The sequence below is a fragment of the Aphis gossypii genome, chromosome 1 (assembly GCF_020184175.1).
Source record: "Aphis gossypii isolate Hap1 chromosome 1, ASM2018417v2, whole genome shotgun sequence".
Taxonomy (NCBI): Eukaryota; Metazoa; Arthropoda; class Insecta; order Hemiptera; family Aphididae; genus Aphis; species Aphis gossypii.
In genome coordinates, this window is record NC_065530.1 from 86,576,169 (window position 1) to 86,590,118 (window position 13,950).

Here is a 13,950-nt window from a genome sequence, read left to right on the forward strand (position 1 = left end):
ATATAATTTTAAAAAAAGTAAAAATAATTCAGTTTATCACTTCGAAGATGGTTTCTGGTAACAAATATGATATATTCGATACTATATACTCAACATCTTGAATACACTAAAACCGAAAAAAAAAAAACAAAAAAAAAAAAAAAAATACAGGGACATTTTTAAAATATTTATATTAATCTTAAGTTATACCACAAACCAATTTAAACCGTCAGTATTCGGTTGTACGTAGGTATTAACTTTTACGTTAAAATCTGGTACAAAAATAATAGTTAATAATAATGTAGTAATTTAATTATTACTTAAGATAATAATCTTATATAATGTTATATTAATTAATAATATACCTAATAAATATTATATGATGTACACAATTTATTTTTGTAAAAAAGTTAGTTCAACGTATTATATTATTTTCGAAAAATAAATTGAATTACTAATATCAATACAAATTTATATAATATCGTTAGAAAAGTTAAAATTCAAGTATTCAAATCATAAGCAAACAGACCTATAATAAGTCTCCTCATAGTATCGTTTTTCAATAAAATAATGTATCATGAATTCAAAATCAACACATATATTACAGTAACCTATACTCAATGACAATATACACTCGACATAATATATATTATACACCCTATACTTGAATATTTTTTTTTCTTAAAATTTTTATTATTATGATTATAGCAACTGATTATATAATTTATTTAATAATTCATATAATAACATACATGGCACATTGGCACACGTTAATCTTTGAAAGATATAGTATATTCTAGGGGAATCTTTATCACAAAGAATTTGAACACTATTTCAATATATTTATAAAGATACCTCACTTTAAATAGTTAGTTACATAAATTTGAAATATTTTCGATAATTAACCTATTCGATAAATCGTACGTATATAGACAACAACACCTTAGCCGCATCGTTTGCGGTCATCCAAAATATATCTATGCAGATACGTAAAACACAGATATATATGTAATGAAACAAATGATTTTGAAAAATGCATACACGGTTCGCACCTGAGCCGCATTCCTTGTTGCGGTAGATTGTTTGAATATTTAAACTTAAACGCGTACATACTACAAAACCGTTGTGGGATAGTGAAATTATATATATTTTGTGGTCCACAAACTCGAGCCAACAGCCATATTGCGTTTAAATAAAACGTGAAACATAAAATTTATGACATTTAATGTTGGGTTTTTATTAATAAAGTTATAATATACGATATATAAGTATATAATAATTTTGTTATAATTTCAAATTTATTTAAGTCGTTTATAAGTAAAATATTTTACAAGTGTTCAAGTGTAGGTATATGATAATTAGGGTAGATAAAATTGTACATACTTTGCATTTTTATATTGTTACCTAGTGCAAAATAATACATAGGTTATACCAAAATATTATGTTTTATGACTTATCAATATCCTAATTGTGAGGTTTTATTTTAAATACTTAAACATTTATTTTAATACGTAGTTTTTACATTTAATCTATAATATTACAAACTAATCGGTTAAACATTCGGCTATACTCAATATAATTTTAATTATAAAATACAACAGCATACAAATACATGGGTATAGGTATATATGGTATATTGTATATGAATAAAAAAAAAGTATATTGCATTATATTTTGTACATATGTTATATGTATTATAATCAACTGCACGTGACATTTTTTTTTTAAAAAAACCTAACATAGCCAAAAGGCAAAAGCACTTGACCCGAAAAAGGACGGTCGGCTTCATCCTCTCGCAAGTTAGTATATCAGCTATTTTATTATTATATTTATGGCATTACAACAAATATAAGCCTGTGTTTGGACATGACTTACGCATAACGCCACGTTCCAGGTCCTCGTAGTAGCCTACAAATGCCAACTGTTGCAATACGTTGTTGGGCAGACGGTTTAACGTATCCACACGTCTGAGTCGTGACGTAATGGCCTCCACGTCTTTGACGCTCCTGTCGGACGGCCTGAAACACACAAAATATGAAATGAAAAAAAAACGCAATACTATTATCAAACACAAGACATTCATACTTAAGTTCATAACCACCGCATAACTATTGATGTTATGTTATTATTATTAAATTATTCAAGTATACTAAATAATGTGTGAGCACTACGAAGAAATTAATAGTTTTCACCGTTTTCAGTTAAACACTCAATTTTATTTTGTTATTATTTTGAGCATGATGACGAATGGTTGTCGAATAATTAAGATATGTTTTTTCTTAATTTCACACAACGATTAGGATATGGTTAGGTTATGCATATAAAATAATAAACATAACGTAGGCATTTATTTAAACTGACTGTTTAGCATAATAATTATCATATCTCATATCTAACTACCTATCTAAGACATGTTATCCGCATAACAATAATTAATTAAACTGTTGAAATCACATCAATGACATTATGGTCATAGAATGTCATCTCAATTATAATATAATAATACAAACCTACATGGAAAATAGAATTAATAAGCATATTGCATATTATATAATGTACCATAATAGGTATTGTAAAATATGCAAAACATATAGTGTAAAACACATCCATATAGATTTTAAAGAGCATTTATTAATATTTAATTATTAGTATAAAAACGTACATTTTATCAACTTTCATTTAAGTAAATTAATTAATCATATCAATATAATTATAAAAAATGTTAAAACTAACATGGAAATAGGTATAAAAACGAATGGCTTAGAATCGATTATATATTTTGAAAATGCGTTTTCTATTTTGTTATTTTTACCAGGTAAATATAATAGGTATTTTCCTTATTTCTTTAAATAGTGTAAAGAAACATTTTCTTTGCAAAAAACAAATTGGTTTTTAAAAAAAAAATTGTCAAGGGTGGGATTTGAACCCACGCCCACAGAGTGGACTGCGACCTGAACGCAGCGCCTTAGACCGCTCGGCCACCTTGACATTGATTAGATGATCGAAAAAATAATAGAATAAATTGAGCACTATAAATTTATAAATAGATCTACCTATGTGCTAAAAAATTGTAACAAATTTTAATATATTACATTAAAAGTACATTTAAAACAATAGAATAAGATACAAATAGAATTTGGATAAATTAAATTGATAAAATAATACTATTATCTATATTATTATAATTAGGTACCGAATGGCATACTAGTACCTATAAATTGTACTTGATGCCTAGATACTTTGTAGGAACCTATACCTATATTAAATTAATTGGTAATAATATGTATGAAAAATAATGTAAGTTTTAGGTAAACGTAAACATGACTAAAAACAATATTATGACAATATTAATTAAACATATAATTTAATTGCGCTTTTATCATTTTCAAAAGTTCAATAAGTACATTAATAATCTTTAGTAGTCAACAGACAAGAAAAATATGGTTTTAACACTTTTAACCTAATAACGTGTAATGTAATGTGATACATTTCAGTCGATTAGCTTTCATTGATTATTTTGTTTTCGTACAGATACCTAGTACCTATACCTATATACCTAATAATATATTATTATATACGTATAGTAGAAAAACAATTATCAGTTATTTCGATGAAACTGGAGGTATTAAATTATAATATGAAGACGTGTTCTGATAATAATTAATTTCATACCGATACCAATGTGGTATCTGCATAAGTATAAGCATAGCTATAGATAGCTAATTTTTTGTGGAGTATTGGGTCTAAATATTTTTAATTTAAATAAAAGTAGAATATTTCAAATAAGCATGAATAATAAGTTTTGAATTAAAACAAAAAGTTAAGATTATTTGATTAGAAATTGTTAGATATTTTACACGTGAATAACATACTATGTCCGTCAACATTTCAACATAAAAAATATTTGTGGAATGAAGTTCAACTTTTTCCTAAAGTTCTGATAAGAAATACTAAAATGAAACCTTGTATTGAATTCTATAATCTTTGGTGAAGACTAATATAGAAGTTGGAAATCAAAATATACTTTTGTTACTTCATTGTGAAATAATATTCGAACTTTGCTACGCTCAGAATCTAAAATTCTAAAACAATAAAAAAGATGACGACAGTGACTCGTAGTCTGTATATAAGTACTGTGTATAATGTATATTTTAATTATTAACTACTCATAATAAAACCCAATTAAAATTTCTCAATTGAACACAAACAAATGAATTAGTATCTTCGCGAAAACAATCAGTTCCAATAGAATTATATTTATAGGTATCAAATATATGTTGAGATAACTATATGATGAGGTCAAATAAGGTAAATCGACTAAATCTTATATTATTTTGTTAAGTTATATTAATATTTATGTTTGACCTCGTATCTTGTAATATATTAAATTAGATATAATATAATTTATTTCATTGACTAATTCATTTTTTTATTATTATTATTATTATTATTTTTAGATCAAGATGTTTAAATTATAATACATTTATTTTAACATTTATACATTAACGTTCAGATTTATTCAATTAAACTTAAGCTATGTATAATACAAAAAATATTATAAACACTATTTATTTTTAATTATTATTATAATTGTATTTTTTGTTTGGTTACTAAAGCTATTGACTGTCATATAATAATGTTTATAATTGTATTTACATACAATTTAAATTTGTTATCTATAGAATTTGTTGATATAAAAATATTATACTTATTTTTTACAGTGCTATAATAATTTGATGAATTTTGAATTGATAAGAAAAATAATTAGTAGTATTGTGTAGTTCGGTTTATGAAATTTTGACAAAATAGTGGATACTTCTGTTTCTCGTAAATAAAACATTCGGTTATCATATATTTATCGTAGAGGTTACCGCAACTGAGGCACATTACACATAGTGAGTGCTTCAACTATATAAGGTATTGGTGGGCAATTATTGTGTGATCAATTTGTATTTAGTTGTTGGAAGTTTCTATATTTTTTCGAGATTTTCGGTGGAAGAAGCCATATTATGTTTAATTCATATAACCGTTAGCTGTTACCATAGATTGTTAAAAATAACTTTAATTTTAGAATTTGTGCTTATAAAATCAAGATATTTAAATTGACAGCATCCGAGGATTTATTGCCTCTTAAGCTTTTTTTCAGAATTTTCGTTTTGTAACATTTTACTATTGCTTGGTATCAATATTGAGATTTTAAATAATAAAAATTAAAACAATTAAAATTAAGTTATATATGATTATTATTAAATTATTATTATTTTTTTTTAAACTTAAATTTAATTTTAAATTTTTTTCAGAATTTTTAAATAATATAGTTCGTTTTAGAGTTTTTTTTTTTTTTTTGGCCCTCTAATTTTGATGGGACGATAGTATTATCAATACTTCTCAAAGTGCATAGTTAGTCACAGCAAGAGATGGCAACTTTGTGCATGAATTCTTTTTTATAATCTCCAAGGTATAAGACATTTTTTCTGCATATACTATATAGATGAAGCTAACATTTAAAAGACTCTGCATAGTCAACGTGGTATTTATGATGCTACATTATTGATTATCATATTTCCATCTATAATCATTAGATTCTGAGCGGAGCGATGAATGTATTTATTTTACAATGTTGTGTGTTTTTATTTTTTTATTTTATTTTTTTTTTTTTTTATGTGTCTGGGTACACGAGAACGTGTCAAAATAATGCTTGGATTTTCAACTTCAGTAACTTTTCCGGTTAGAAAGTGAATCTAGTTGATGCATTGAGGATGTCATTTTTTGAAATGCACCGGAAAAAACCAAAAAACAATTAAGGAAAAACGGGAATTTTTACTCAAAACCCGTTTTCGACCAAATCGATTTTTACTTATACAATATGTATATAGGTAATTATTTAATAATTACTCTAAGCATAGAACTGAAGATTAAAACGGTAACAAAATATTTAGGAATGACGATGAGTGAAAAGCTATAGGCTACAAAAGACATCTAGTAACCACAAGCAACAAGGTAATTGCTACAGTTGCAGCACTTTCAAGATTAATGCCAAATATGAATGGTCCTACTCAAAAGAAACGACAAATACTGATGTCAGTGGTTATGAACCAGTTATTATACGCAGCATAAATATGGTCAACGGCGTTAGAATGCCACACCAAACTAAACATTATTGAAAAGCCGCAACGAAGAATTGCACTCCGAGTGTCATGCACCTATAGAACGGTGTCCACACAGGCAATTCTTGCTGTTGCGAGCGTTCCACCAATTGATCTATTAGCCTGTAAGCGGAAACAAAACTATCTCAACAGAAGAGATGGGGACTTTAATGAACTCAAAAAGATGGCCAGAAAAGAACTATTAAAGAAGTGGCAAGAGAAATAGGACGCGGGAACTTCAAGGCGATGGACGTGGTAGCTAATTAGGAATATTTAAGCTTGGGCATCAAGGCAGTTCGGAAGTGTAAATTTTCATATGACACATATGCTTACGGGACTTGGATGTTTCCCAGCATATCTTCATAGATTTAACAGATTGGATAACCCAAAGTGCCTGTATCGCAATTGCCAAATATACGACGTTGAGCACTCTCAGTTTTGTTGCGATAGATAGTGGAGACTAAGAAAGACATTAGACGATAAATTGGGCAGTGAATTGGAGCCAGAAAGTATTATGGTTCACATGCTACAAAGCTGTGAAAAATGGAAAACAGTCAATGAATATGTACATGAAATATTAAGTATCAAGGAAGAAGAAGAGAGACAACGAAAGAGACAAACAGTGTAGTAATTAGTTGAGCTAACTTTATGTAAACCGAAGGCAAAAAATTACTGAGAAGTAGGTGCCTCAGAGATTGTAATTGAATTTATGTGACTGTTTAGTTATTATTATTATATATATATATTACGAACAATAAATGATGTCAGATAAGAGAGACGGACGACCCGCAAGGGTGAAGTACCTCTCCTATTCTGGCGATTTTCTACCATAAAAAAAAAGGTAATTATTTAATGTACAGACGAAGTATGACCAAGCGAATTTCCTTTAGTGTATACCATGCCTACCTTACCGATCGAAAATGTTGAGTACGGCATTTGAATAAAGCCGAGAAAAACAAATTTATGATGTCATGTTCATGCCTCACGAACTAGCCATGAACCCATTTTTATATTCATATATTCATTATATCCTATACTTCTATTTTTATAATAATTTCATACCAACGTCTAGCTTTAAATAATAATAATCCTATGGTTTATTCTAAACATTGAATGGAGTGATTGTCTAGTGCTATAAAATACATTGTTGATCACACATTATTTTAACATTATAATAAAATATAATAGGTTTACACATTTTAAATATTTATATAAATACACATACATTTTTAATAGTTTACCTCGTTATTGAGTGCCAAGGTGGTTAAATGTACTAAAATTATGCATTTTTATTTTTATTTAATTATTATTCTTTCTATTTTATTTTTACCTTTACAGTTCCTTAACTTCATTTAAGTATACAAAAATATCGTAGTTCATAAAATATATAATTACATATTATGATATGTTGGTAAATTACGTTTTATAATAGCATAAGAAATTAATTAAAAGGTAAAAGAAGAGAACTCTTTCATTGCACATTTTTGTGCTAAAAATAACGTGAAAAAATATTATTTATATATTTATTTATTTATTATTCACTTCACGCAAAACCACATTATTAAAACAAGTTTATTATGAAGTGCATAATGTAATAATAAAAAACCCCCATACTATACATGGCATTAAATTAATAACTAAGAGAAAAAAAAATAGTAATAAATGAAATATATTGAGAAATTAATAGATAAACAATTAATAGAGGAAATTGAAGACGTTGACGATTCACATCATGCGATTGAGATAATGATTTATATAATATAACTTATGTTATACTTCCTTTATAAAAGTTTATGTAATATGTAGCTATAATTCTATAAAAGTATACTTTATATTTATTTTATAAACAATTTATATAAATTTAATAACTATGCAAAACATAATGCGTTGTTTTAATTAAGTACCTATCTGATGTAACAAATTTATTTATTACCATATTATCGTGTATATAAATAACCCTTACAAATATATTTTACATGCATTTGTATGCATATCCATTACCTGTGGTCGCGGTATTATTTATGTAGCTATCTCATTAGTCATTTAAGAGAAAACAACTATAATTAAGAACTGCCACGCGGTAATGTTATACCAAACAAACCATACTAAGAAGTAAGTACACTATGTAACTAGAATCTGTTTAAAACAATAAATTAAATAATCCATCTCATATATTCTGTTTTTCTTTATTTTCTAAAAAAAAAAAAAAATGTTTATTTTTGCGAGTATCAAACAGAATATGTATATCATTAATGATATGAATTATTTAACGAAAAGTAAATAGCATGATTGTGATACTATATGATTAAAACCCTCGAGTATTTAAAATTTAAAAATAAAGGATAAAGATGATCTGGAAAAAAAATATATTTCTAAGCATTAAAAACATGTACCTTTGTACCTATTGTTAGGTATAACCGTGTAATAACAATATCATAAACCAGGTAACTCATTTTAATGTATGCCTGTATAATAAATATCAAGCACAGTTAAATTGTTAAAATTTAATTTTTTTTAAAAAAATATATGAACTTTTAACAACCTACAAAATAATTTTCAAATTTTTATAATTTTGATGTGAATAATGAATATTGAAAACCAAACGCTTATAAAAAAAATCTTGTAATATATTATTGAAGTCGTACATTTTAACTAAATTAAAAAATGATTAACGACAAAAATTATGATAATGATTATTAAAATAGTTGAAAATTAACCTAGATATTTTTAAAATTTCATTGTGTGTAAAAAATAATAATTTAAGAAATAATTTCGAGGTTTGTGATAATACTTTTTGAATAATTTTCTGAAACCATCTATAAGTTGGAGTAGTTGGACTATGTAGATCTAGATAAAAATTAGAAAACTGCTTTCTGTAAGAGTTGATTTAATATAAGGAAACTTGTTGATTTACTTTGAAATTCCATTATATATTCCAACCAGTCATTTAGATCAGAATGATTTTGTAAGTCCGATGCAGCAGTACGTAATTGAATTTTTGTGGACTCAAATAATATGACCTTGTCTTCAGTCAACTTTAAAGTCAATAACGGTTATATCTGATCCGAAACATATATATTATACATATAATAGGGGAATGTATTATACCATGTAGATCGCAAGCGGTCCAAAATAAATAATCTTTAGGTAGATATATTTATAATAGAAAAATAGGCTTCAAAACCAATTTATAATGAACGATAAGCTAATTGGCTAGGTATGGTTTTATTAGAAGAAAATGTTTAGGGAAAAGATATAGTTTTATATTTGTCTAGATTATTTTTTACGTGCAAATGAAAGTACATCAACTTGATGAAATATGAAGATAAAAAATGCTTAAAACTATTTAAAATATTCCGATATATATTTCTCATTCATTAGTTACAATATTTTATATGGTTTTATGATTTATCGATTTTTTAAAACTACGAGTATTTAATTTATATATTTATTCGACTATCATAGATATACAAATACGTATACGTATTTTACATCGTTTTTTCACTGGCCTTCACGGTCACTGTTTCATTTATAAATCTCATCTCCTTCCCAGTATTTCTAGATGTATATGACTACAGGGACGTGTGGAGTTGACACACGCATCTCTCGAATTTGTATTGAACGTAGGATTCGTCTGTTTGTTTCACAGTCATGATCACGCACGCAAACCGTTAAAACAACTATAATACAACGACATACGCGAGTACACACCTGTGTGTAGAACGACTACTCTCACCCTGCACGTATTTACATCGGCAAATGCCCTCTAGGAACAATACAACGTCATAATATCAATCGATAAAAGCCCTAAGCTACTCGTACATAATCCATTGGACCACGTTGTAATGAAACCGTAATACCTATTACCACCCATCACCTCGACACACTACTATACACTTCCTGTGCCGAGGCGATTTTTTTACCACTAACCAGTACTAGTTTTCTCCGTAAATATATGCGTTCTTTAAAATATGTATATTTTACATAATTACACTTTGAAGTCACATTACAACATAACAGTTATAAGTTTTACAACTTAAATCGTCATAAATTATTAAGTTTCTGCTATTTAAATATACATCTTCAATTGCATACTCCAAAGCAGATTGTTTTTCTAAAATTTTCAATGCAATTAAGTATAATGATTAAATAAGTCAATGCAAATAAATATTTTTAATGTTATACAATGTTATTGTACAACAATTCTGAATAAAAAATACGGTTATATCAGCGTTTATAACATATAATGTAATTTAAAATATTTACATTGTATTCTACATGTTCGTTGTATAAATAATTTAAAATCAGAGTACATAGGTATTTTGAAAAATTATATTTTATATAGAAAATGACAGTATAAGACGTGATAGTAGAGTTTTAAGAATCTATAATATAAAAAACATTTTTGACTTTAAATGAAATAAATAACCGTTGTTATTAAGTACGTACATCTCTTTATAAAATCATATTAATTCAAAATAGATAATAAACTTTAATGACTTATATTTGTTCCACACTTAAACAATACGATTATTACATAATAATAAATTAATCGATGTCTAAATGCTTATAACTTTAAATATTAGATAATGATTATAAATAGCCTTCATCAATTTAAATTACTTGAACCATAAGAAAATGTTTTTGTAAATTATAATAATGATTTCTGCATAATATAATGATTAATATGTAATTTATAACAATGATAGACGATTTAGAAATAAATACAAAATTTGGAGAAGATTTTTCGTACACAAATATATGGTACACTATATAAAATAAAAGTAAGTAAAAACAGCAAAAAAAACCTAGAAAGGTAATATATTGTATACGAGTCTGTTTTGAGAGTACCTCGAGTAGGTGATTGTAACGGATGTGTTAAATTTAAATTCCACGATAAATCATTGGAAACGAAGAAAGCGTACGAGGGAAAATAGTAAATCAGTCACTATTCTAAAGAACACCTATTTCATTATTTTATTATACATATTAATATAGTGATATTGTAATTTAAACTAATTTTTCAAAATTAATGTATATATATTTATTTATTGTTAATTAATTGGTTGACTATTATCTATACATTAATACCGATGTATCTGTAAATAGAATAATATGAACTTCAATTATTAATGTCCAAAAAACAAAACAAAAAAAACGTTAAATATTTTTTTTAATACTACTAATTTGCTATTAAAACATACTAATAAGGAACCTTGTATTGCATTTCAAGATCTGCTGAAATTTAAAATATAATGCATTTTTAACTAAAAAATAATTTGTAAAATTTCATAATTTATAAAATATATTTGACTTAATTTTTATTTTATACTCGCGTATCAAAAGTTTAAATTTTGAATATTTTTTTTATCGAATATGCAAAAGTTTTTTGATTGTTTTATATTAATAAATGCATTTAATCGTCAATTTGAAAAATTAATATAATCATAAGATATCCTCGTACTAATTTTTAATATTTATAATTTTTTTATATGAGTTAACAAAAATAATAAAATATACGATATAATATATAAATGCGTTTTTTGAAAAACAATAGTCCAATTTAACGTATTACTACTAAGTATTTATAGAAAAAGATATTACTCCAAGTAATAAAAATAAACTATAAAAATCATTAATAAGTAGGACAAACGTACCTATATTAAAATTGTGATAGTTTATTTTTGAATTGTTTTAAGAACAACTATATTCAATAATATTTTAAAACAAAACAATATTATGACTGTTGAAAGATATTTTAGTTCCTTACGATTTAATAAAATCATTGAAGTACCTTTCAACACTAATGTCATTTTGTCATGGTAGGATATGAAAACCAAACCGCGATTTAAAATTAATTCTTTAATGCTGTCTTTCATAACTTTGAAAGTTAAATAGTATGATATTTTAATTTAATAAGTGGAATTTAAGTGGAATCAATTAATTCAACTTCATAAATAGTTAATTTTTCACATATTAATTTCTTGATCATCTGTAAATAATGGCTCTTAAATTATAATAATAATAATGATAATGATTGTTTTTTCAACGTTATTTTAATTTAATTACATACGTTCACTTAGTTGCTCGAATATATTTGTAACATACATATTAGACAATTAGATTTGTCGTAATTTTAAATTATAAATTATTTATATTTAAAAATATTGATTCTGGTAAAGTGATGTATTAGAGTTGTTATGTATAATATGGAAAAATAATTTTAATTAGTTTAAATTAGTTCATTAATTCACCATTCTCTAATCATTATAATATAAGAATATACTACATTTACTTTTAAAACTAAAAAAATTATGTTTCAGAAGACAATACATAAAATGATAGAACTAAGTACATTATTGTGATTTTTGTTTTTCTAAAGAAATTTGAACATAAATTTGAAAATCTAGGGTCTTATAACACGTACCTAGTTTCCCGTGGTATTTTATATTTGAACTTTAGATTTCCTAATAATGAGTATAGAATGTCAAGTGAGATAAGAAAAAGTTGCCGTTAATATCTAAGAGACTCAAATATCATTGAACAACTTGGCAAGGCTGTATTTATAATTTCTTTTATATAATAGTTACCTATACTATCATATTTTTAAAATTTCTCAAAATATAAATATAAAGTAAGTCATCAAAACAATTAAATGTTCAATCTATTTGATATTATTTATATTTATCTTTACTCCAAATGTTAAAAAGTTTAGATGACCGGAACTATCTAAAATACTAAATGGTTTATATTTAATTATTAGAAACAAAAAATAATACATAAATAATATATATGTTGATTTGTTGTAACCAAACACAATAATATAATATGGAAATATTTAATGAAATATTGGAAATGCCTTATGCTTTTTTCTTTTTTTGATCGCTCATTGAATTATATTGTAATTACAACAAAAATACCATATAATTAATGATAGCTACCTAATATATTTAAATGATTGACTCAAAAGTAAATTATTTATTTATTTATATTATGTTTTAATACATGAAAAAAAAATTTAAAAAGAGAAAAAAAATAGGTGTATGTGCAATACAATAAGTGTCCAGTATACCTTATCATTCAGTGTGATGGATTTCTTAAATTTAAATTCAATGAAAAATAGTTTTAGTTCAGAAAAAAAAATATAAATTCTGACCAAAAACTGTCTATTACCTTATATTATTAAGTACCTATTTGTTAAAATAGCTTTAAATTTATTTGAATAATTTTTATATTATTAATAATATAAAAAATTGAGTTCATCGAAAACTAATTTTGAGTGAAAATTCCTGCAGTTTTCTCCTAATTTTGTTATAATTTTTTTTTAAGTACTTAGAAACTTTTAACTTTTACCTCTCAAAAATATAAATTAGATTAACATTCGTATCAGAAAAGTATTCAAGTTAAAAATCAATAAAGTTTTAATTATAAATCGTGTATTCTAACGTACTATTATTAAACTGGTAACTTCTACAAGCTATTTATTTGAACCTTTCTTTTCTTACCACGTTAAAATTTACTTATCATTTTAGTTAATACTTAAATATTTATTTTAAATTTAAAAAAAAAATTAACGTGTACAAGAATATGTATAAGTTACATTGTAAAATCAATACATTCTTATCTCCCCGCTCAAAATATAAAACCGACTAAAACATCATGTCATCATAGTACGTCTTCATTGAGTATCAATAACTATTAAGAAAAGTTCTAGTGTATTGTACTAATCTCTGTGATTATACCCAAGCGTTAGGACACAGAAATTGTTAATGTGGGTTTAAAATACTTCATATGTTTATATAAAAGTAGCAGATAAGTTATAAAG

General features: G+C 25.2%; 1 protein-coding gene and 1 non-coding gene across 4 annotated transcripts in view; both read right to left on the reverse strand.

The window, feature by feature from the left end:
* Nucleotides 1-13,950, reverse strand: part of LOC114131920 (rap guanine nucleotide exchange factor 4) — a 208,322-nt gene that overhangs the window by 167,955 nt on the left and 26,417 nt on the right. For all 3 annotated transcript variants that reach the window (XM_050198449.1, XM_027997268.2, XM_050198448.1), the window contains exon 2: nucleotides 1,855-1,997. In XM_050198449.1, coding sequence (XP_050054406.1) covers nucleotides 1,855-1,997 — 143 coding nt within the window. The remainder of the gene's footprint in view (nucleotides 1-1,854; nucleotides 1,998-13,950) is intronic.
* Trnal-cag (transfer RNA leucine (anticodon CAG)) lies at nucleotides 2,885-2,967 on the reverse strand. The gene has a single exon. It is a non-coding gene; the product is annotated as a tRNA-Leu (tRNA).